We start from the raw sequence: 26144 nt of genomic DNA, 5'->3' as shown, positions 1-26144 counted from the left end.
ACAATAGTCTTAAATGCAACTAATTTTAAAATCCACCCTCCATGCTTTAGGCCCCACTCCAGTGACTTGAGTACATAATCTCAGCAAACACTCCAGTGTAGTAGAGGGAGTGCTGCACTGTCAGAGGTGCCGTCTTTTGGATGATGCGTTGAGGGCAGACGGGGCCTCAGTTTAGGTGGATGGAAAAGATTCCATGGCACTATTTGAAGAGCAGGGGTATTCTGTTGGTGTCCTGGCCAATATTTATCTCACCCAACATCACAAACAGATTATCTGGTTATTTATCTCATTGCTGTTTGTGGAACCTTGCTGTACACAAATTGGCTTCCACATTTTCCTACATTACAACAGTGAGTAATTTTCAAAAGTACTTCATTGGCTGTAAAGCGCTTGGGACATCCTGAGGATATGAAAGGTGCTACATAAACACAAGTTCTTTTGTTCCACAAAATAAAAAAAGTATCACATTTGTAATTATAGTAGAAACACTAATAGAATTTGGTTTTAAATGGCAGTATTCTCTTCTGATGTACTGGCTCTCACTGGCGTAGATTCCACAGGCATCTGCTGCTCACCAGTATCTCACCGGGCCGTTCTCAAGAGCTGGACAGTGGTTTGTGTGACACCATTACAGAGTTGGTCACAGTTGAGCCCAGTTCTAGTTTCACTTGACACTCTCACCTTTCAATCACAGTCCCCGGGAGCAGTAGCCCTGGCTCGTTCTCTCCTTTTCCTCCCCCCCCTGCCCTTGCCCAGGGCTACTGAGCCCAATTGCAACATTCCCAATTGGTCCAGCTGACCAAGTACAGACCAGGTCTCAGTACAGACAGGATCTAAGAATCTTCAATGTGAGATTCTGAACTAAAGATCTTGTGGGTAAGAATTAACTAAACACTCCAGCAAAGATACAAGACATACAAAGTGACAAGAACAAAGTTTGGTGTAACTTTGTTTATTCAGATTTAAAAATGTGATCGTTCATTTATACAATTGCTATAATTAGCTAAACTTCTAACACTCTTCCTTGTGTAAAACAGCAATCTTCCTCCCACCAGATTTCCTGTTCAGTGAATCTACATTTCCTTGGGAGCTGATCCTTTTAGATCCCAGAGCTCTCCGTCTAATGAGATGCCATGTCTGCACCAGCCTGCGACAAACGCTACTCTAAATACACCCGAAAGCACTTAAAACAGTCAACAGCACCTGCTGAGTAGTGTACAAGAAAATTCAGGTTAAAACATGTATATAATTTAGTTTGGTACCAGTATAACACCCCCCTCCCCCACCCCACGTGTCAAAGACCCCTCCCTGACAAAACTATTAGCTTACTTTCTGGGCTAACCAATCCCAGCAGGAATGCACGCGAGCTTAGATAGGGAACGTCAGATGACTATTCGACTGCAGAAGGCACCACAACTAAAGCTCATCCTGTCCTTAGTCAGCAGTCACTTTTCGGCAGGGGCTGCTGGACAGCGGTCAAGCTAGCCAATTGCATAATGCATGCTGGTAAACTGCGCAGAGCGAGTAAGGCAATCACTGCATTCTGTCTCTCGATATTCATGTTACATCTTGGGTTAACTTAAATATCTACAGTTTTATTACATACCAAGTTAATGCCATAAATTTAACAGGCAAATTGCATTTATACACACAGGACTTCTGCGAGAAAGAGAAAAAAAGGGGGAATCTATGGTTTACAACAGATTGGTTTAAAAACAGTTCATGCCAGCCAGCCGAATCTGCAAGCGAAAATATTGCCTTCCTGAATAAATGCAAAATTGTTCAAACACTTCCAATTCTGGAATGTTCCTTCACTTTTCTGATTCGCAGTGTATGTTTCATCAAAAACCATCTCTACCCCCCCCACCCCCACCAAACCTAGTTATGACCGTTGAGACTTTTTAAAAAAAAGTTGCCCCTTAACGTAAATCACTCTCTTCTCCCTGGATGGTCTTCTTGATACGTAGAAGCATCGTAGTCAACCACTGGTCCAACCGTGAGATGGAATCGTACTCCTTCACCTGCAAAAGGAAGAATGGTAGGCTTCAATATTTTCTCTCACCCAGTGATGTCCATTGGAATGTTCTTATTGATTATTAAAAAAATGTCCTTCTTTCCCTGAAATCTCTCATTTTGGGGTACAGTTCCACCATCTCTAGTTATGTGGTACCTCACCTAACTGGCCATTTTTCCACACAAGTTCAGACAGCGATATTACAGCCAAGATCGATTTGGCCCTCATCCAGTATCTGGTTTTGGGGGGGGGGGGGGGGGGGGGGGAGGGTCCACTCGATAGTGATCAGGAGCAGGAACAGAGACTCATCCTCACTCCCTGCCCTCGGGGTTAACTGTAGCACCACTGCTTGCCAACGTAGCAGAGATGAGGGATCAAACCTGACCTTCCCTTCTGTATGCCTTAGTATCAACAGCGGTGCGTTTAGAGGGTGCTGTCATTTCAGATCAATGGTCAACAGATGGAATGTCTCCAGTTAGCTGGTTCTGAGCTCAGTTGTGTCTGTTAGCATAAATAGACAGATGTACAAAGGCTGAAATCTGTTTTAGTCTGCAGTTTTTCCAACTGGCCTGGTTAGAATGTGATCAGTTACTAGGCAACACTGAGTCAATCTCATACTTTCTGGTTGAGAATTCTGCAGATCAGAATTTGGAATCATGTAAAATTTAAATTCTGGCACAGGCCCCATTAGGTGGAAAGCCCATTAAGGAAGACATTACAATTTCAACATTAAAAGTTACATTATCAGCATCTTTGGCTCTGTAATGGGAAGGAAGATAGCATCTCATGTCCACAGGACCTTCCAAATTGTTGCATTTTATTATTGAACTGTAGTCTTATGTAGGCAATCCCACCAGCCAAGACTCCAGGAGAACTAACACTCTCCAAATAGTGCCATGGGATCTTTTACATCTGGCAGTTTAGATGAATGGAAAAGATCCATGGCTCTATTTGAAGAGCAGGGAGCTCTCCTAGAATCTTGGCTGGTGCATTTTTGGTTTTAACACCCCTGAAAATGTAGCACTCCCTCAGTATTGCACTGAAGTGTCAGCCTAGATTACGTGGGGCTCAAACCCACAACCCTTTGACGAGAGTGCCATCACTGAACCAAGCCGATGCTTAGTATATTCATTTCAATTTACTCATTCTGCAGGTGAGCTTTGACAGCAAGTGCTAGCTATTCCATCATGGTAGACATCACAACCAAGCCCAGTTGTCAACCAATAAGCACTTCTAATGGGTAGTCACTAGAAAGCAATCAGGACTGATTTCCGAGCTAGAGAGTAACTAAAGTGCTGGTGCTAATTGGAACAACCTTACTGTCACCTCAGGACAATCAGCTAACTCAAAGCACAGGATCAAACCGGTGACCTTCGCTATTGCCATGACCAACTGGGAAGCTGCTCATCCATTTCAACAACAGCCATGTCCTGGGGAGAGCAAACTGTCACAAGCTGCAATGCATTGGGCAGGCTGCACCTGTGATTCTTCAATCTCAATCTTGACACATCAGGAAGGCAGCCGAGGACTGGGCTGGGGGGGGGGGGGGTCTCTATTACTCTAGAAAAGTGAAGGCTGCGGGGTGACCTTAAAGAGGTCCAAGATAATGAAGAGGCTTTTTTTTTTTAGGGTAGTCGGAGAAAATGTTTCCACTTGAGGGGAGTCCAAAACTAGAGGTCCTAAATATAAGATAGTCACTAATAAATCCAACAGGGAATTCAGGAGAAACTTCTTTACCCAGGGAATGGTGAGAATGTGGAATTTGCTATCAAGTAGTTGAGGCGAATAGCACAGATGCATTTAAGGGGAAGCTAGATAAACACACGAGGGAGAAAGGAATAGAAGGATATGTTGATAGGTGAGATGAAGTAGAGTGGGAGGCTCATGTGGAGCATAAATGCCAACATAGACCAAGTGGGCCGAATGGCCTGTTTCTCCATGTGACACTACACTACAGCAGCTATTCAGAAAACCAGATGTCTGGGGAAGGGACTCTGCTCATTACATTGACTGCAGAAATTATACTGCTTAGGGATGGGAAAAAAGGTCTTTGTTCATTCCTTCCACCCCCCGCAAAAACAAAATTCATGGACTGAACTGGTGCAGAAAAAAAAACTCGATCCCAGCATGAACTGGAACCCACTGTTGTACCTGTTATCTAAGCACTGGTCACAATTTTTGACCAAAATCACCTGACATTGCACAAGCATTAATATCGTGCTAGCAGCATGGTGTTAAGTTAATATTAAATTTGGGTAACTTGCTTGAAATCTCAACACTTACTGCATCAGTGTAACCATCAATATTCTGCTCCTCGAAAGCATCCAGGAGTTTCTTCACCAGTTTGCACTCCCTGGAATCAGAGAAGGCCGGGAACATTTCCTCATATTTCGACACTGCCAACTGAAGCATGATTTAATCCAGGATGAGAAACACTTAGACAAAGGTTGGGTACAAAGAGGCATATCTCAGAACGCAGCAGCAAACCAAAAAATGACGGGAGCGAGTGGGTACTCTGTTGGAAGAACCGGACCCTCCATCTTCATTACACCAGTCAAGGGCCTGGGGTTTTAGTCCGGTCTTCACATCTCTCCAAACAAAGTTAATCTGATTAACAAAACTGCCCAGTTCTCGAGCTCACACACAGGCAGAACCTCTTCAGTGTCAAAAAGGACAGCGCCGTACATGTTGATGACACTCATCCGCCTGGGATTTCCGCAGGGGGTTCTCCCAATCTCCGGCCGCAACTTTGGGGGGGAAACACCTTGGAGGAACGTCGCACTTCCCCGCCGTTTCTCCAGGGTTAGTTAATCTTCTGCCAAATGTACGGCAGGAGGTCACGGGGAAACCACCCCCCCCCCCAGGAAATTCTATCCCCACCGTTTTTAAAAACTCCCACCCCTCAAATCCCCCCCATTCCCAAGTCAGTTATAAACACAGGATACGGTATAAAACATCTCACTGTGCACCTTATTCCCCAGGCTCACCCCGACTACACAATGGCAGCATTTCCCATACTCCCCACCATTAAATCACCTACAAAAAAGTTTTATGATTAAGTTACATCAGTTCTAAACCACACGGGCAGAAACATCAACCAAACAGACTTGTTTTCTGGAATCAACATACCTTAGCGTTTAACATGTCGACACAGAAATGGCAGAGGGCGGCTTTGAAGAAATATTCTTTAGCGCTGTACTTCAGTAGCGGGCTATCCATTGCAGTAGTGCCTACCTATGGTGTATAAAAGCATAAACTCAAGAATCAAGTGCTAAATGTTGTGAATTGGAAAAAAAAGGGGGGTGGAAAGGGAAGACAGGAGAGAAGGAGGCAATCTTTTCCCATGTTATCAAAACAAAACTGAATACAACAGGGTGAAGGTGCTGGTGGGCAATTTTAGACAGAGCAATACTGGTTACATTACATATCAGTGACGGACAAAAGTCCAGACATCAACTGCAAACAGGATTTCACAGCCTGACAGAATTGGGGGTGGGAAGAAAAACAGTCCTGTCATCTCCCCCCACCTCCCATCCCGACCAGCCCATTGCCCAACTTTTAAAGCCTTTACTCCAGCCTCACCAAAATTGGAGCCACATTCACCTCGTGAACGTATTCAAAAGGCATCTTGCACGAAGAAATTAAAAACACAAACAAGAGGACAGAGATAAAAATAGTAGTACCCTTACAATATTGATTACAGGGATACTCAGAGGAAACCAGTTCTCAAAGTTCCACACACTTACTGCCCAGCTTTGCAATTTGGAAAGCAAAATGTTACTGAGTAGAGTCCAAAATTTGATGGACTTTATTTGGTCCTTCCACCCACCCACACCATTGTCTTGCTCGCCTCCTGACTGTGCTGAGCTGCACTTCCAACAGAGCCAGCAGCTCCATGGCACCTTAATCAAGCATCCAGTGGGAGCCTTGGCAACGAGTGTTGGCAGGTCATCCTTCCTGTAAGGGAGATGATCCTGTCCTTATCAGTCACAGACTATTTCCAGCAAGGGTCAATGGATTAAGATCAGGTGTAGGAATACAGGTAGATTCCACCCCCTCCCCCACCACCCCAATCCCTCAATAGTTCAGGGTTGCCAAGAACTGGAGCATCCAGACATCAGCCTTGACATCAGTTAACTCAGCACCGAGCAGAGACCCAACCTGGGACTTGCTGCTCTGTATGGTGCAAAGCATTTACCCACCTACTCATCAGGGGAGCTCAGACTGGAATGAAAACTGGATGATTCTGCTCTCCCGAATTATGCAGCTACAAGACAAATATCCTCCTGATGAAACCAAATAAACTCACCTGTTCATATATTTCTACAGCTTTGGTATATTTTTCCAGCTGTGCAGCATACGTAGCAACTTTCAGCAAGCACTTATTTGCAGAGCTGCAGAGCAAAAAACACATCCAACAGGCTAAATATTTTCAGGAATATACTACAGGATTTTTGCACCAACATAATAGTAAATCTATATATTAAGTTAATAAATCTTGTGCCTGCACACCACTTATTTTTGTTCACTCTCTAGGTCAACATTTAACACTGAAAATGCCTATGTAATGTTATAATGAGAATTCCCTATGTAAACAAACCTCAATTTTGTATTTGCAGCCACTGGGTGGCAGTGAAGAATGCCACAGGAGATCTACTAGTATGCAGAAAATGCATGACTCTATACATTTATTACGATAAAGCATTAAAATTTACAGGTTTGTAGACAGTTTGCAAAGAAAATTCACGATCAATTTAGACCATTGTACAGCTTGCAGAACCACCTAATTTGCAAGCTTCTGTTGAGGCCACTGGCAGAATCCAGTCTAGTGCAGAGCCCTCTTCCGCTGGTGCTTGCTCCCTCTTGTCCCCTGCTGCCCCCTACCCGACTTCCTGATAATTGGCTAATTTTTTTTTTTAAAAACAGCAGAGAAAACAGGAGGCTGGGAGAGCAGTTTGGTGAAGTGACAAGTTATCATTGGGCTCGGAGGAAGGACCAAGATTGTGGGAAAGTTCGCAAGGACTTCACGCTACACCACTATCCAGTGACCTCCTCGAAGTGTGCAAGGGCAAGACTGGGCTCAGTTGCAATTCCAAGTTAAAATAACCTGCTGACACTCAACCATCTAGGCTGGCCCATGAAAATAGGTATTTGGGGGGGGGGGGGGGGGGGGGGAAGCAAGGAGACCAACAGCAAACAGGACTGTTCCACAACTCCCCTTTAGCAAGATGCTTCACTAAGTGTGGCAACTAGACAACTTTAATAAAGTTGGTGAAACAGTATGGCTACACCCAAAACCTCCAACTCATAAGGATGAGGCACCAGTCCCGAGCCATCCCATTGTGAATTTACTTAGTGATAAAGCGTCGCTAACCTGTTGGATTCTTCACCTTTGTAGTAATCGGCTGCCTGTTCATAATGTGCTATTGCCTGAAAAGGAAAGCCATGCTGTGAAGATGTTTGTGAAAAACGGGCTATTCGTCAAAATGAAAACAAATCTGAACCTTGACTGATCACATGGAGAACATTCATTTCACAGACAGAACTAGAACAGTATCAAATTCTACCATTGAAAGATATGTTTTTGAAACCGATTTAGCAATAACCCAGTCCATTTCTTATTTCATATTTCTCAACGACATGGAGGCTAAATATAAAAACCAACACAGGGACTTTGGGCGAGGACAAAATGGATTCTCCCATCATGACCACTACAGTCGAGTAGCCCGTTGACACCCACTGTCAATTCCATGTGAAGAATGATCGCTTGGGTGACACTCTGGTCAGTGATCAGCACCTGAAGTATGGAAGTACACCCCAGAGTAACAATCCCCCCCACCCTCACTAAAAGCACCTCAATATTTTTCACATTACAACCATTACAATATCCAGATAACAGAATGACGACCTTCCTGATCTGCTAGGACATACAGATGGTACATAAAAACCAACCATCCAGGATCCTTCTACCTCCACAAGTTGTAAAAGCAAGAATTAAAAGGACAAGGAATGAGACAGCTAACCCATCGGATTATGTGGCAATTCATTTTAATGAGCGCCAAACATTTGAAAGTAAGGCCAGCACAAACAGTAAATTCAATAGAAAACCCTCCACACGACAGCTGATACCTACTTTTTCAATGTCCACCAGCTCACTCTCGTAAATCTCTGCTATTGATATGTGATGCTTGGCTGCGATTGTAAACCGACCCTGAACAAATACAAAATTGGTGTCACAAACAAACCAACACTCAGGAAAACGGAATGAGGTAACAAAACAGAATGAGATGCAAGTCATTTTTGGGAACAGAAAAAACACTGACAAATATCAGACCTGGACCTACACATGTACTTAAAAACTGCTTTAATGTTGCACGAGGCCAGTGCTTATGGTGCCGGCCTGCAAGCTCAATGGAATTTGCTCACTTTGACAGACTTAGAAAAACATGCCTTCCCATCCTTAGTAAATCTCAAAGTTTACTTTCGGATTGAGAGATCTGTCTGTTGGACGGGCCTCATAATATAATGGCTAAAAATCAACTAATCTCAGTAAATGATTGGTGGCAGTTACCCCATTTGTGAGTAGATCTGCACATTATGAATTCACATTGAATAGTGAAGACACAGTGCTTTGGTGTGTTAATACATAATCCCATAAACAAACAGCAAGGTCCCATAAACAAAGGACAAAATGACCAGTTAAGCTGTCTTGGTGGTGCTGGTTGAAGGAGGAATGTTGGCCAGGACACCAAATAGTGCTATGGGATCCTTTACATCCATCTGAACATGCAGGCCAGGCCTTGAGTATAACGTCTCATGCAAATGACACCTCTTACTCATTCAGTACTGCACTGGAGGGTCAGCCCAGATTGCGGTCACGTCTCTAAAGTGGGGGCTTGAACGCGCAATCTTCTGATTCAGAGGAGAGCGCTACCCACGGAGTCACAACTGATGCTCGTTTTTCAGGTAGTCAGACAGCAAGCATTCCTCTAATCTCCTAAAATTTGGAGAGTGTGCAAGGCAACACGGTACAGGAAAGGGAGCAGAAAGGCCTGGCTTCATTATGGAATAGATTCTCTCCACCCACCCCCCCCCCACCTTATAGTAGCTGAATACAAAAAGGGGGTCCAAACCACAGCTGATCGGTCACATACACCACCTGGCAATCTGGCCCTCAAAGCCCAGGCAACTCAATTCTATTTGTGCTCACATTTCTTGCACACTGATACCTTCTGTTTGAAATCAGGGGTCTGGAGTTTTGGAAAGGGATGTTCTAAACACCATTCCCATTTTGGTGGCTGAATAATAAAATCAGAACCAAGATCTATTAGCATCAGCAACTTGATATATCAGCAAATTAATGGGAATGTGGATTTGAACTTTGTCTCGATTGTGGGTCACTTGGACAAAAAGCTTGGACGCGCCTGCAATGCAGTTTATTTTAACACATTACAAGTATTTGAATCAGTGACTTACCATATCTGTGTAAATCTCGATAGCCCTGTTCAAACAATTAATGGCCTCTTTAAAAAAGAAACACAAATATTAACACTTTAAAAAAATAAATTTAGGCAAATTCAAAAAAATTACACCCCCTTTTCACTCTCCCCCCTACCTTTTAACGTCAGCCTGTATCCTGATTCGCACAATAGAGACTTGGCAGAAAATTTGCATCAGACATTCACACCAGACTAATAGGAATCACCTGCTTAGCTGCCGTAGCCAATTAGTATTGTTTGAGCGTACAATCATTTAGATAAGCCGGCCATGTCCTCCACTCCCTTCTCCCCACCTCCTCCAACATGAACTGAGATGTATTCAGAAACGGCAGTGACCGTTTAAGGGAACATTGCTTGTACGTTGTAATTCAGCAACATGTGAATTTTTCTAGAACAAAGCAGCAAGTTGCAGGAACAGATTGAGAGTTTATTTGGGACGTGGCAGCTAACTTGCCAACTGGAGTGGCAGCGCTCTTTTTCTCTTCAGGTTTATCCTTTAAATAAAGAGGCTAGTGTCAAATGCACCAGAAGCACATTCCTAAATAAACCTTTTGCTCCACAGATTGTACAGAGCCAGCTTCAGGACACCATCTCTCTTGACTACAATCTCAATGTTAAGTTCAGGTAGTGTTGCAGTTATTCCACTTTGATAAGTAGAGTGATGTTATATTGGTCAAATTACCAACTAAATACAGCAGTTCTGTGACACTTATTGAAGTTAACTGCACAGGTTTGGTTTGAGATTAGCTATCGAAACAGAACTTTTCTCAACACTTTAAAAAGGGAAGGAAAATTTTGGTCATGGGGCAAGGGAGGATTACTTTTGATTCAAAGTATTCCCCTATTTTTAAAATGGTGAAAGAGATAAAAATACAAGAATGACTCGCTAGGAACACATTTCCTTCAATGCATTCTATAGATCAACCCTGATATTTGGTTTTATCAAGATATGAGTCCCACCCCTCCAATAGATAGCTTTGTTTACAGGCTGATAGAACAGCTTTCTCCTCTATTACTGTTCTGTGCAAGCTCAGCTACTTCTCCAGCCTTTCAGCATTTCAATCAGCTCAGAGACTTGGCTATTGTACTGGTATGTAAACAGACAAAAATAATGTTTTTAAACCGGGACTCGCTCTGCCTGCATGCCAGTAGACTAGTCAGGCCTTACAGTCGGTTGGTTTGTGTATCATATAAACATAAGTCAGCAGTGGCTGGTGAGGTGGGACGATCAATTAATTGCCATAAATCTGTTTCCACTTATGTCTGGATTAAACAGCTTCCAACTGTAGATAACTATTTGTGCAAAAACCAAGTACTGCACCTTTTCCACATTTCAGACACAGTAAGAAAAACAACTGTATTGAAATGAACCCTTAAAATGAGAGTGACTTACAATTTTAAGTGATTTGAGTGTTTAGAATTAATTCAATTCGAGTCACTCTGCATTTCCTCACTTTGCAAACATCTTAATTTGTAATTTAAGGATGAAAAAAATTACCTTGAGGATCAGCTTTCTTGAAGGCATTTCCTGCATCCACAAAGTTTGTAGCTGCATCATGTTTACTCTGCAAGTGTAGATGAAGCTTAGCTGCCTCGCAGAAAGCATTGCCTGCAGCTAAAGAAAAATGCACAAACATTAGGTGTGTGTAAAATGCTCAGTATATGCTGACCATGAAAAATAAAACGAATACAGTGAACGCATGAGCTGTGTGCTCGACAAAAGATTGCACATAATTCAGTAAATATTTGGTGCATTATATACACACAAGGGAGAAATGGGACAGATTCGAATGAGCCTAGTAGAGTGTTAGCCAGGCCACTTTTGGCACCTCCTAAAATGCTTTGAGATTAATGTGGTGCTGTCAACTCCCAACTCTCGCATGTCATTCTTTATCTGCCTACTCCACGGATCCAATCAGCCTGCAGGAGTGTGTCAGCAGAATTCAAATGTTGAGAGCAGAGGAACACACAGTTTGGCATTGCTCTCCCAGAACCTACACTGTAAAAGGGCCTCGTTGCTGATTGTACAATGACCCTGGTATAAGGCCAGGAAGAGTTTGGGGAATGATGTCTGATTAAATATAAATTGAACTAGCCAAGCATCTTCACCCATGCTAAATCAAAATGGCAATAACCTATACAGGCACTAGTGTTTTTAAAAAATGAAATGGCTTGGACATTAAACTAACATACTGGCAATTGATCTCCATTCTGAATGGAGCAGAGGAGAGACAGCTCTTACCAATCGCCAAATGTCTGTTCTATGTAATGTCCAACATGTAGCCCTGACAATCGGGCCCTCGAAGCCCAGGGAACTCGAGTCCTGTTTGCGCTTATATTTATTTTCTGGCCTGTCCACTCTGAATTTGGTGAACCTGGAGGCTTTTAAAAGGCTCTTTTAGGACTGTTGCCTCAAAGCCTCAATCAGAACAGTGAGATCCATTAGGAGCTCCTTGTGGGCCGGCTCCTGGGTGTGAGCTTGGCAAAGTCACCGGCCACAGATCCAGGGTGTGAAGGATCACTGGGAAAGGCCCTCCCCGAACTTCATGCCCGTTTCACATCAAGGTGATTAAGTATCAACATGCAGTGTCTACCAGGTCACTGGGTGCCCTCTGTAGCCAACAGCACCACAGATTCTTGGCATTTCACCCCCATGACAACTCACCCTTGGAAAACAATCAAATCCACTGCCATGTAAATTTGATATGAGCATATTTGTACCTGTTCCAACAGGTCCCCTGCTCCTGGTACAGCAGCTGTGCACCAACTTATCTTCATTACTGTAATTGAACCCACAAGCGTAATTTGAAAAAGGGCCAGGCAATGTCACAGTCTAGAACATGCTCACAAGATAAGGCCGGTGCAGACACAACAGTCTAAAATGAGGTGTTTGGCAACAGCTGTACCTACCACTCCAGTTCTTGGCCATCTTAAACATGTTAGCAGCCCTGGCATACATTTCACATGCTTCTTCTAATTTAGAAGATCCCCTGGACAGAAAGGAAGAAGTAGTTAAAATCATGACAGGGACCAGGTGATGAGGGGGAAGAAACTTAGTGGTGATTTCAACTCGAATATAGTATCAAAACCGGCAACCACTGATGACCGCCCCAAATTAGCAGCCTCACTAAGGAGAGGACACAAGATGGTTCGGGTTAGAGACAAGAAAATGTTGCACTAATGCAGGGGACTCGTCTAGCCTTGTCTCAGTGGTAGTACTATTGCCTCTAAGGTTGTGGGTTTAAGCCCCACTCGAGAGGCTTGCGTGTGTAACATATGCTGATACTTCAGTGCTAGTACTGAGGGAATGCTGCACTGTCAGAGGTGCAGTCTTTCAGACGAGACATTAAACCAAGTCTGCCCTCCCAGGTGGAAGTAAATGATCCCATGTCACTTTTCAAAGATAAGCAGGGGAGTTCTCCCCAGTATTTATGACCAATATTTATGCCTCAACCATCAAACAGATTGTCGGGTCATTTTCTCATTGCTGTTTGTGGGATCTTGCTGTGTGCAAATTGGCTGCCATGTTTCCTAAATTACAATAATGATTTCACTTCTAAAGCACTTTGTTGGCTGTAAGGAGCTTTGGGATGCTGAGGTTGTGAAAGGCAAGCCTTTTTTTGTTCTGAAGTGTGGGTCAGAAGGAACTCATTAAGGTAGAGGAAGCTTTACACCATCTAATTGCAGCGTATCTGACCTGGGAGTACTTGATCAGAATAGGGTGGCCAAAATGGAAAGTATTTCAGTTCCCACCAACACCCTTTATCCCGCACCTTGAAGATTTAAAACAAAAAAGCCTCCACACTGCGACCGCAAAACACACTTTGCTTAGTAAATGCCTTTTGATAACTCCGTATGTCTATTTATTGGTCATGTCACTTCTGTATAACTTTTTAAATAAAACGTAGATGGCAATGTTACTTTAATTATTTAATAATCACCTCTTCAATGCCACACATCGCACCCCAGCTCACAGGCCAATGCTACTCTTTAACCAACTGTTCAAAAGCAGCCAAGGACAGCACACCACAGTATTGCCTCAACCTGGGCGGTATTTTACCTCCACTTGGCAGTACCTTGATTGTGAAACAGAGTAAGGCATTGTGGTCATAAACTCTTGACCAACTCTACAACCCTCAGGCCATTTAACATTTCATCACTATTCCTTGTGGCAAATGCAGATATATTCAAGTTGCATAATCCACCACAAAACAGCTCCTTAAAAGTGAGCCGAATGATCCAAAGATGCTACCTAATCAGTAACATGCTTAGTACACAGAATGTTAATTGAGAACTGCACAAAGAAACACATTCCGGTACAATGGACTCCTTGTCACAAGGACTAGCAAGCAAATGCAGCCCGAGTCAGTGTGTTTGTAATTGAAGGATAATCAGTCCTTTGTCCACTAGAAATTAAAGCCAACCTGTTTAAATAAGAACCAGTCGCATTGGGAGTGAAGTCATCTCACAAGCAAGTGCACACACACCCCTGACGTGATGTTTGCATTTCTAAGAGGTCTATAGAAGCAGAGAACTCATTTCCTTCCCCACAATCCCATCAAAATAAGGCCCTTTATTTCTCAGCCATGTATAACTGGTGCTAAAAACATCTAGCATAGAGTAAAGTGAATAAGCTTTCAAAGCTTCAATATAATTAATCCATCATCAAACAGACGAAAAGTACATATTGGATAATTCTTCCACACCATGATGGCAAACATGGATCCTACACCACATTCCTAAAATACTCAGACATTATAGGAAGTTCCTAATCATAGAAAGGTTGCAGCATGGAAGGAGGTCATTCCAGCCCATCGAATCCATGCCAGCTCCATGCAAGAGCAATCCAGCTAGTCCCACTCCCCCACCCTTTCCCCTGCAAATTTTTTTCTTTCGAGTACTTGTCCAGTTCTTTTTTGAAAGCCATAATTGAATCTACCTCCACTACCCCCTCAGGCAGTGTATTCCAGATCCTAACCACTTGCTGTGTAAAAAAGATTTTCCTCATGTCACCTTTTGTCAATCACCCTAAATCTGTGTCCTCTGGTTCTTGACTCTTCTGCCAATGGGAACACTTTCTCTATTCTGTCTAGACCGTTCACGATTTTGAATACCTTTATCAAATCTCCTCGCAACCATCTCTGTTCCAAGGAGAACAACCCCAGTTTCTCCAGTCTATCCACGTAACTAAAGTCCCTCATCCCTAGAATCATTCTAGTAAATCTCTTCCGCACCCAAGGCCTTCACATCTTTCCTGAAGTGCAGTGTCCAGAACTGGACACAATACTCCAGTTGTGGCCGAACCAGCATTATACATTTTGAAGATCAACACATTACAACCATTATGAGACACTGCCTCTGAATTCTAAAAAGTCCTTTTACTCCCATGTCCTTTATTTTTAAGCAGTGGTTTATAGATCAAATAGACTTTTTAAAAGAAGAATTACAAATTGTGAAAAACTGATCTGAGCAGTATTTCTTGAGTTTGCCGTTTTCACAATTTTTATTCCTCCCTCAGTTTAGCATAAATGAGTCAAAAGGTTGTGGACTCACATGCCACTCTAGGGACTGGAGCACATAATTCAGGCTGACACTTCAATGGATTTTAAAAGATCTATTTTGAAGAAAAGCAGGAGAGAGAGTTCTCCACCATGTCCTGGTCAATATTTATCCGTCAACCAACATCACAAACAGATTATCTGGTCATTTATTTCATTGCTGTTTGTGGGATCTTGCTGTGCTCAAATTGGCTGCTGCGTTTCCTACATTACAACAATGACTACACTGCAAAAGAACTTCAATGGCCATAAAGTGTTTTGGGGTGCCCGGAGGTGGTGAAAGGAGTTATATAAATGCAAGTTCTTTGTTACCAGACCCCAAGCCAGTCAACAGAAGCTAAATTTGGCTTGAAGTTATTTGCATCCTTTGTAGGAGATACAAATATTTAAAAACACATACCAGGATCTAAGGCCGACTTTGGCCCTACACGATACACACATGGAACATGAAAGGATTACAGAAGCTGTTGCTTCAGGGCTGAGAGCAAACAGTTCTGCAACTCCCATGCTTTTTATATCCTTAAGGACCATCTGATTCCATTGAGACACACAAGGGGCCCCACTAGGGAGAAATGCCGACCTGCATGCATTTTACTACTGAACGCCTGGCAGAATATGAAGCCAGATGCAAGACAACAAATTGTTCCCACTAGGGTAAGCAGTATTTACACAGTGCCTCCAGCATCAGCAAGCAAGTCCATAACAGACAATGGATCTGAACACATTGCTCCTGAATATTTACTGCAGCTCACCAGGTCGAGTGTATTTACCACAATAAGAGTTAACTTGGGCTTGTTACTTGGAATTTTCCTTCATGAATGGCATTCAAGAAAAGCGTAGAATAATTTATCATCCTATCCTACTCTGCAAGTTGGAGGGAGAAGAAATTAATTGTGCCACACTGCACTGGCACATCATATTCCTGGAGGGGCATTTTTTCTTAAACCAGCTCAACAAGTTCAAAGGATTTTGATAGAGGGCAGAAAGAAATAAATACTCAAGCTGCCAACTACTCAGCCAGCAACTGACCATAAACTGTTAGGCAAAGCATTACAAAATACACTTGCAACTGGAAGTTCCATTACTGCTCCCAAGTGCCCTCCTACTTTAAAAAAGATACATCACTGAAATTAGGACTATTCTCAGTTGTTCCTGAAAGTAATTTTCATAGAAAGGTTACAGCACAGGAGGCAGCCATTCGGCCCATCAAATCCATTCTTTCAGCAGGTTAGTCAATGGGATACTAAAAGCTGTCTGCAGGCTTTTCCTACTTATCCAAGAATGAATGGAAGAGAACAAACTGGCATTTAGTGTCTTTCATGACTTTGGGATGTCAAGGACTTAACAGCCAAAGTACTAATTGAAGTGCAGTCACTGTTGTAATGTAGGGAAATGAAGCAGCCAATTTGCACAAGGTAAGGTCCCACAAACAGCAATGCGATAAATGAGCAATTACTGTTTGGTTGAGGGATGAATGCTGGCCAGGACATTGGGACATTCCCTGCTCCTCTTCATGGGATCTTTTACATCCACCTGAATGGGTAGACAGGGCCTTTGAAAGACAGCACCTTCAACAGTGCACTGAAATGTCAGCATAGGTTATGTGCTCAAGTTCCTGGAGTGGGACTTGAATCCACAACCTTGATGTAGGAGGAGAGACTGCTACCATTGAGCAGAGCAGACAGGGAGGTCAAACCCCAGCCCACTTAGGCAGCACCAGATTACACAACTGTGTTGGCAGAGGGCTAGGAGTAGGATATTTCCTGCCTGCATTCTTAGCTAGGTTAACGACGCATAAACACTTTCATTTTTACTTTGATAGCAAAAAAATGCCAGCTCCAAATGAGACTGCCTGAGCCAAGGGACTGGCAATCCAGACAAAATAACAAGCTCAAAATGGCTGATCACAGCGACACGAAGAAATAATGCTGCTCAAGCATTTATCAAAGGAAATGGCACCAGCTCATAATTAAACATTGCAGCCTCTGCAGAGAGCTCATCTGGGAAACATCACGGCATGCTTTATTAGAAAGCACAAGAGTCAACGGGGGAGAAGGGACACGTTGCCTCTGCGAGAGATTCCCACAGGTCCGGCCTCCTTCATTACTTTCACAATTAGGAAGATATTTCCAAAAGTGCTTTGGCACTCTTTTTGAAAGTTAAAGTGGCTCGTCAAATTTAGCTGGATAATGGACATCAACATGCATTTATATAGCATCTTTAATGTAGAAAAATGACCCAAGGCACTTTGAAGAAGCAATGGGGAAAATATGAACGAGGAGATATTAGAAGGGTGACTAAATGCTCGGTCAAAGAGATGGATTTTAAAAGGGGTCTTAAAAAAGGAGGAAAGGGGTTTGGAGAGGGAATTCCAGAGTGTGGGGCCTACACAGCTCAATGCATGCCTGCCAACAGTGGGACACAAAAAAGGCCAGAGTCAGGAACAGAGTGTTGGGGAGGGGAAAGAGTTGTTGCTCTGGAGGAGATTAGAGCTAGGGAAAGGTGAAACCATGGATGGATTTAACTTGCTGCATTTTCTAGGACTGGTAGAAGGAAGGGTCCAGTAAAAAGCAGGTCTGCCTCGCCATCAGCAATTTCTGTAAGTTTACTTTGGTTCTGCCACTGACTGCACACAGCCCATAAATCGGGTGCTGGATGTACTACTATGGCGCTAAAAGCAATTGCACTTTCCCCCATTTCTTCCAAGAAATCTAAAGTCAAGTTCACATGGTTTTTGGTCAATTCAGTGGATCAACTAGAAAATTCTTAAGTCTTCAGTAAATTCCCCTCAGGACACTAAAATGTAACTAGCATTCGGTTGCAGGCGAGTGAAGTTCTGCATCTTGTGCCCAGAACAGATGCCCAGAACTCGGCTATCCTTGGGTAGTCAGTATAACTCTGCCAGCCCTGCATCACTGTATGTGGGTATGAGTCTGAGATCAGCACCTGCCATCTAACAACTTTAGTCAAGTTCAAGTGGTGGTTTAGAGAACGTCATCAAAAAGTTACATTTAAAATCACCATCATGGCTTTATAGAGGCTCAAATGGAAGACGTTGTTTCAGTATTACCACAGAATAATCCTATCACAAAACTGAACAAGAGGGAGTTACTGTCTGCTTGCAACACTGAAGGATGTGGCCATTCTGAACCAACTGCACACAGACCAGATGAGCAGCTACAGGATATGATGCATATTTCAGAAATAGGTGGACCCAGTACGAAATTGAAAGCAAATTACAAATCGGGTTACAAGATACACTCATATCCATGGCTCATCTGTACTGTTGAAAGCACATTGAGGTTAAAATGGCCAGATTCATAACTTTTATTTATATTGCATCTTTAACATAGAAAAATGTCCCAAAGCACTTCAAAGGTAATCAGACAAAATTTAACATTTCAAAAGCAATTCACATTGTTTTCTGGCCTACTCATAGGTCCCAATAACATGGACAAGGGAACAGCACTGCAGAGTCGGAAGACTATTCCATGACTCTTGTCTTCAACTAGATGCAATCTTCATGGAACACAAATACTTCATGACGATTACAACAGGACGAGTGGTGACTCCAACTGCTGTTGTATGTATTACCATTAGTATATTAGTAACCATGTAATTTAGAAGCAATGTATTAACTTAAGTGGGTAGGGTTGCTACATGTACACACACTGCAAACTTAAAAAGCACAATAAATATGTAGTACACGATTATACTGCTGCAATGGGCTGTTCAACCAATGATGCAATATGTGTACCATATAGTTCCAGAACAAAACTGAGTAGCATTGGATTAAGTGCATTCAATATTAGTAACTCCCATACTATCAAGACAGTGTTCATGGCACCACAATTGTTCACTTCTCTCAACAGGACTTTTAACAAGTTGTTCACCAGTGCCAGCAGGCAATAATTTAGAAAATTATCTGTACAATGTGTTTTTAATTATAAATCACCTACGAGTGGTTCTTAAGCTTTACGTGTCAGAGGCTCCTGCAAATAGCAACACTTCCAGAAACCCAAATTCTAATTTCCAAAGAATGTCAGTTACTCAAAAAGTATCATTGCAGAAACAATTATCTGTAGACAATGCAACAGGCATACCATACTACTAAGTCAACAAATAGTCAGGATAGTGGGGCAGAAATCGGAGACATTAGGGACCCCTTTGTGCACTCCAGCCTCATGCAAGGGATCCCCATAGAGTGCAAAGACAACTTTTGCTTCACTCCCTTTCTCAAGCAAAGGCAGTTGAAAGTGAGCAAGGAGATTTAGCTCCCACCTATTCTACATCTGCTATATTGTGCAACAGATGTTTTTACTGCCCCAAATCCTTTAATCGGGATCACACAACCCACTCTCTTCTGACAAATCTTCAGCCAATCATTTCAGTCCAAGGACATAAAATGCAGAGGTTTCACTTTAGGTTAAGATTTAAAAGCCTGTATTTCTAACATACTTTGAAGACACTATTTAAAGCTACCTTACAAAATGTGTCAGCCTTGGTTCAATGGGTAGCACTCTCACCTGAGTCAGAAGGTTGTGGGTTCAAGTCCCACTCCAGAGACTTCAGCACACAAGAGACTGACTTCAGTGCAGTATTGAGAGTGCTGCACTGAGGTGCCATTTTTTGGTTGAGACATTAAACCAAGTTCCCATCGCGCCTCAGGTGGATGTAAAAGATCCCATGGCAATATTGGAAGAGCAGGGGAGTTCTCCCAGTGTCCTGGCCAATATTTATCCCTCAACCAACATCACAAATAGATTATGTGTCATTGTCTCATCACAGTTTGTGGGACCTTACTGGCTGTCGTGTTTCCTGCATTACAACAGTGACTACACTGAAAAAGTACCTCATTGGCTATGACTTTGGGATATCCTGAGGTCATGATAGGCACTATATACAATGCAAGTTCTTCCATTTAATGGAACTCTAGCACTGGTGCAGAATGTCACCAGAGCTAAACAGCACAGCCAGTTTGTGCTTATTGACACAGCCAGTATAAAAGTGCCAATTAGTGCTGAATCAGTCTTGTTAAATTTCACATTTAAACTACTCACCTTCCACACCAGTCTTCCTTTCTCCTCAACCGAGGAGTCCCCTCCACTGCAGTTGACTGCATTTGTCCTATTTCTGCCCTTACCCTCCCTCCCAGAACCATGATAGGGTCTCTCCTTGTCTTCACCTTCCACCCCACCAGCCTCCACATTCAACGTATCATCCTCCACCATTTCATAGAAAGGTTACATGGAAGGAGGCCATTTGGCCCGTCGAGTACATGCCAGCTCTATACAAGAGCAATCCAGCTAGTCCCACTCCCCTGTCCTATCCCCGTAGCCATGCAAATTTTTTCCTTTCAAGTACTTATCCAGTTCCCTTTTGAAGGCAACGATTGAATCTGCCTCCACCACCCCCTCGGGCAGTGCATTCCAGATCCTAACACTCGCTGTGTAAAAACATTTTTCCTCATGTCACCTTTGGTTCTTTTGCCAATCACCTTAAATCTATGTCCACTGGTTCTTGACCCTTCTGCCAATGGGAACAGTTTCTCTATCTACTCTGTCTAGACCCTTCATGATTTTGAACACCTATCAAATCTCCTCACAACCTTCTCTGTTCCAAGGAGAACTCCTCCAGCTTCTCCAGTCTACCCACCTAACTAAAATCCCTCATCCCTGGAATCATTCTAGTAAATCTCTTCTGCACCCACTCTAAGGCCTTGACATCTTTCCAGAAGTGCAGTGCCCAGAACTGGACACAATACTCCTGTTGAGCCGAACCAGTGTTTTATAAAGGTTCATCGTGACTTCCATACTTCTGTATTCCATGCCTCTATTTATAAAGCCCAGGATGCTGAATGCTTTTTTAACCGCTTTCTCAATCTGCCCTGCCACCTTCAATGATTTATGCACATATACCCCCAGATCTCTGTTCCTGTACCCCTTCTAGAGTTGTGCCCTCTAGTTTATATTGCCACTCCTCGTTCTTCTTACCGAAATGTATCATTTCGCGGCGTTAAATTTCATCTGCCACGTGTCCGCCCATGCCACCAGCCTGTCTATATCCTCTTGAAGTCTATCACTCTCCTCCTCACCGTTTACTACCCTTCCGAGTTGTCTCATCTGCAAATTTGGAAATTGTGCCCTGTACACCCACGTCATTAATATCAAGAAAAGCAGTAGTCCTCTTGGGAACACCACTGTACACCTCCCTCCAGTCCGAAAAACAACCGTTCACTGCTACGCTGTTTCCTGTCCCTTAGCCAATTCTGTATCCACGTTGCTACTGCCCCCTTTATTCCATGGGCTGCAATCTTGATAAGCCTACCATGCAGTACTTTATCAAACACCATTTGAAAGTCCATATACACATCAACTGCATTGCCCTCAGCTACCCTCAGTTTTTTGATGAGGTAACAATCTGGTTAAACATGATTTGCCTTTAACAAATCCGTGCTGGCTTTCCCTAATCAATCCACACTCGTCCAAGTGACTGCAGAAACGATAATCCGGGACAGAATTAAAAGTTTCCCCACCACTGAGGTTAAACTGACTGGCCTAGTTGCTGGGTTTATCCTTACACCCTTTTTTGAACAAGCATGTAACATTTGCAATTCGCCAATCCTCTGGCACCGTCCCCATATCTACATGTGTTTGGAAGATTATGGCCAGTACCTCCACAATTTCCACCCTTACTTCCCTCAGCATCCTAGGGTGCATTACATCCAGACCAGGAGACTTATCAACTTTAAGTACAGCTAGCCTTTAAGTACCTCTATCAATTTTTAGCCCATTCAGTATCTCAACTATATCTTCCTTTATTGAGACTCTGGCAGCATCTTTTTCCTTGGTAAAGGAAGATGCAAAGTACTCTTTTAGTACCTCAGCCATACCCTCTGCCTCCATGAGAAGATCTCCTGTATGGTCCCTAATCAGCCCTCTCCCTCCTTTTACTACCCATTTACTGTTTACATGCCTGTAGAAGACTTTTGGATTTACTTTTATGTTGGCCACCAGTCTATTCTCATACTCTCTCTTTGCCCCTTTTATTTCCTTTTTCACTTCCCCTCTGAATTTTCTATATTCTGCCTGGTTCTCACTTGTTTTATCAACCTGACATCTGTCATATGCCCCTTTTTTCCATTTCATCTTAATCACTATCTCTTTTGTCATCCAGGGAGCTCTGGCTTTAGTTACCCTACCTTTCTGCCACATCAACATGCCTAGACTGTACCCAAACCATCTCTTCAATGGCCACCCACTGTTCAAATACAGTTTTGCCTGCCAATCTTTGATTCCAATTTACTCAGGCCAGATCTGTTCTCATTCCATTGAAATTGGTCACCCTCCAATTGAGTATTTTTACTTCAGAGTGGCCCATGTCCTTTTCCATAGCTATTCTAAACTTTGATAATATGATCACTGCTCCCCAACTGACACTTGCTCCACTTGGCCCACCTCATTCCCAGCAATGCCTCCTTCCTCACTGGGCCAGAAACATACTGGTTAAGAAAGTTATCTACTTTCAGCCCTTGGGTTTATTAACCAGACCCTACACTAACCCCCCCAGGTCAGGTTTAATTAACCAGGCCCTACACTAATCCCCACAGGTCAGGGCTTATTAACCAGGCCCTACACTAATCCCCACAGGTCAGGGCTTACTAACCAGGCCCTACACTAACCCCCCAGGTCAGGGTTTATTAACCAGGCCCTACACTAATCCCCACAGGTCAGGGCTTACTAACCAGGCCCTACACTAACCCCCCAGGTCAGGGTTTATTAACCAGGCCCTACACTAACCCCCCCAGGTCAGGGGTTTATTATCCAGGCCCTACACTAACCCCCCAGGTCAGGGGTTTACTAACCAGGCCCTACACTAACCCCCCCAGGTTGGGGGTTTACTAACCAGACCCTACACTAACCCCCCAGGTCAGGGCTTATTATCCAGGCCCTACACTAACCCCCCAGGTCAGGGCTTATTATCCAGGCCCTACACTAACCCCCCCAGGTTGGGGGTTTATTAACCAGGCCCTACACTAACCCCCCAGGTCAGGGTTTATTAACCAGGCCCTACACTAACCCCCCAGGTCAGGGTTTATTAACCAGGCCCTACACTAACCCCCCAGGTCAGGGTTTATTAACCAGGCCCTACACTAACCCCCCCAGGTCGGGGGTTTATTAACCAGGCCCTACACTAACCCCCCAGGTCAGGGTTTATTAACCAGGCCCTACACTAACCCCCCCAGGTCGGGGGTTTATTAACCAGGCCCTACACTAACCCCCCCAGGTCAGGGTTTATTAACCAGATGCAGCCTCGGGCCCTGTGTCAACAATGGCCGCCCCGACTCACTCCCAAACACCCCGCCCCCCCGGGGGGGGTCCCTCTGAGCCGCTCACCCGAACAAAGAAGCCATGAAGGAGCGCGCCGACCGGACCTTCTTCTCGGCCTCGGCCACCAGGCCCATCGCCTCCCGCTCCTTGGCCGAGTTGTCCATGACTGACTCGCCCGCTCGAGCTCCCCGCACCACCTGACCCTACCCCGGGTCCTACGTCACTTCCTCCGCCTTTTGAAGCCGCCGTGGGCGTCGCCATCCCCCCCAGTCACGTGATCCGGTGCTCACCACAACTGGCTCCACTATTTAAAGGGGGCTCCTCAAGTTTTGGGGTTTTTTTTGTGTGTGTATAGATATATATTTTACACTTTTATTTCTTTATCCGCAGAAAATCAAAACAAAAACAGAATCAAATCATGATTTTATTGTTTCTGTGGAGGACGCGCTCCAGTCCCTGTGGCGCCCACCGTTCGCGGAGAGCCTCAAGCGTCCCACCAGGCCGCCGCGCGCTCCTTCTCCAGGGTCTCCCTCAAGTTTTGGTTGCACTTCAGTCCCACGCTCCTGATTTTTGGCCGCCTGGCGAGACGGGGAAGTCGGAGGGCCTCCTCGTGGCTCTGCTCCCAGACCTGGCCAAAGTGGCCACCTGCAGGTCCAGGCTGGACGCGGCCCGTCGCTCTGCCTCTCTTCCGCGGCATTCTCCGCGCCCGGGTGGCCCTGGAGAAGGAGCCTGCCGGAACGCTTGAGGCTTTCAGCCGCCGGTGGGCACCGCAGGGACTGGAATGCGTCCTCGATCAGGAAAAAAAAATCATTATTTGACTTGACTCTGTTTATTGACCTGTCGGGATGACATGGGGGGGGCCCCGTAAAATTTTAAAAAGACATCCAACGACAGACCTGTCGGTCATCAGCTATTCAATTTGCATTGCTTTTGTCAGTTAAAGCAAAAACCTGCCAGGGTTCTGAAGAAACTTCAACTGCAAAGCTAGTTTATCTGAAATAAGTTATTAAAAAATCTTATCTCCATATGCAACTTTTGTCATTATAAATTTCTAGGTCCAAATTTATAATGGGAAGTAGCTCAGTGAGAATGTGGAATCCACTGCCACGTGAAGTGGTTGAAGCTGATTGCATTGTTGCATTTAAAGGGAGGCTTGATGCATACATGAGACAGAAAGGAATGGAGGGATATGGGGCAGGGTGGGAATATAGGAACAATGTGCATGCCATTCAGCCCCTCGAGCCTGTTCCGCCATTCATTTAGATCGTGGCTGATCTGTATCTTAACTCCATTTACCCGCCTTGGGTCCATATCCCTTAATGCCCTTACCCAACAAAAATCTATCAATTTCAGGTTTGAAATTTTCATTTGACCTAGCTGGGGGCAGAGGTAATTAGAATGGGAGGAGGCTCGTGTGGAGCCTAAACACCGGTATAGCCCAGATGGGACGAATGGCCTGTTTCTGTGCTGTATATTCAGTGTAATTCTACATAACTTGTCACAACGTAATTGTACCCTCCCACCAGTGATAGATCTGCAGTGCATCTACTGGCAGGAAAATGAAAGACTTGCATTGATATAGCACCTTTCTCAACCCCAGGACAAAAGGCTTTATAGCCAATGAAGTGCTTTTGAAGTGTAGTCACTGTTATAATGTAGCAAACACGGTAGCCGATCTGTGCACAGCAAGATCCCACAAACTGCAATGCAATAATGACTACGTAATCCGTTTTTTAGTGATGTTGATTAGCCCAGGACACCAAAATAGTGTAATAGGATCTTTTACATCCACCTGAGAGGGCAGACGAGGCCTCGGTTTAACGTCTCATCCAAAAGACGGCACCTCCAACAGTGTAGCACTCTCTCAGTACTGCACTGGGAGTGTCAGCCTGGATTATGTGCTCAAGTCTCTGGAGTGGGATTTGAACCCACGACCTTCTGACTCAGAGGCAAGTGTACTATTGTACCCGGCTGACATCTGGCAAGGAGGAAAGTTAAAGTCACCCATTGGAAACGCACATTTTTGGATGTCAGATGATACCCCGATGGTGAAATAGCCTTCTGGCAGTTACTGCCTGGGCCACTGGCACAAGGAACAGCAGAGCTCCCATGGAGTCACAACCCAGCAAGGAGTTAATGTCTTGAGGCGAGAAGGAGCAGGAAGGATGGGAGAAACAGTTGCCGGGAGGAGGAGGGAGAAGAAAACTTTAAAGAGTAGCCAGAAGGTAAAATTACAGCTTCATTTAGAAAGGTACTAAGTTGGTCATCAACTTCATCTTAACATCACATGCAAACAATGTAGCAATGATACATTTCAGAAAGAAGAATTTGCATTTATATAGCACCTTTCACATCCTCAGGACATCCCAAAGCGCTTTACAGACAATGAAGTACTTTTGAAATGTAGTCAGTGTTGTAATGTAGGAAATGATACATTTAAAGACCAGAGTGTGTGACAAACAACAGAAAAATCTTTACCAAACACTTCTTCACAAGGCCAGTGGCCTTTAAGAATAAATAATAACTGCATGGTCTTCCAGTGAAAGTTGCAGTGAGCTGTCACATTATATACAGAGCACTGCCCTGCACTTCTTATAAAAGGGGCCTAAACACAAAATAAAACCCCCCCAATTGCTGCATGCACCTGAACACAATTAACATCAATTGCTTAAAAAAAAATGTCCTTTTTGCACATTCCTGGTTCATCCCCCGTCACGTGATACGAGTGGCCCGGCGGCCACAC

At 44.0% G+C, this 26144-nt stretch overlaps 1 protein-coding gene across 1 annotated transcript; it reads right to left on the bottom strand.

Annotated features, from left to right (window-relative positions):
- Nucleotides 1-936: 936 nt before the first annotated feature.
- On the bottom strand, nt 937-23620 carry LOC137305951 (alpha-soluble NSF attachment protein). The gene is made up of 10 exons (XM_067974921.1): nt 23468-23620; nt 12424-12503; nt 11012-11128; nt 9491-9537; nt 8148-8225; nt 7389-7444; nt 6324-6408; nt 5144-5248; nt 4298-4417; nt 937-2021 (listed from the first exon to the last, which is right to left on the bottom strand). The coding sequence occupies exons 1-10, from the start codon at nt 23563-23565 to the stop codon at nt 1920-1922; spliced, it is 888 nt and encodes a 295-aa protein (XP_067831022.1). The 5' UTR covers nt 23566-23620; the 3' UTR covers nt 937-1919.
- Between the last annotated feature and the right edge of the window lie 2524 nt (nt 23621-26144).

Source organism: Heptranchias perlo, chromosome 41 (genome assembly GCF_035084215.1).
Source record: "Heptranchias perlo isolate sHepPer1 chromosome 41, sHepPer1.hap1, whole genome shotgun sequence".
In the NCBI taxonomy this organism is placed as follows: Eukaryota; Metazoa; Chordata; class Chondrichthyes; order Hexanchiformes; family Hexanchidae; genus Heptranchias; species Heptranchias perlo.
Note: the sequence above shows the minus strand (reverse complement) of the source record. Positions and strands in the feature narration are given on the sequence as shown.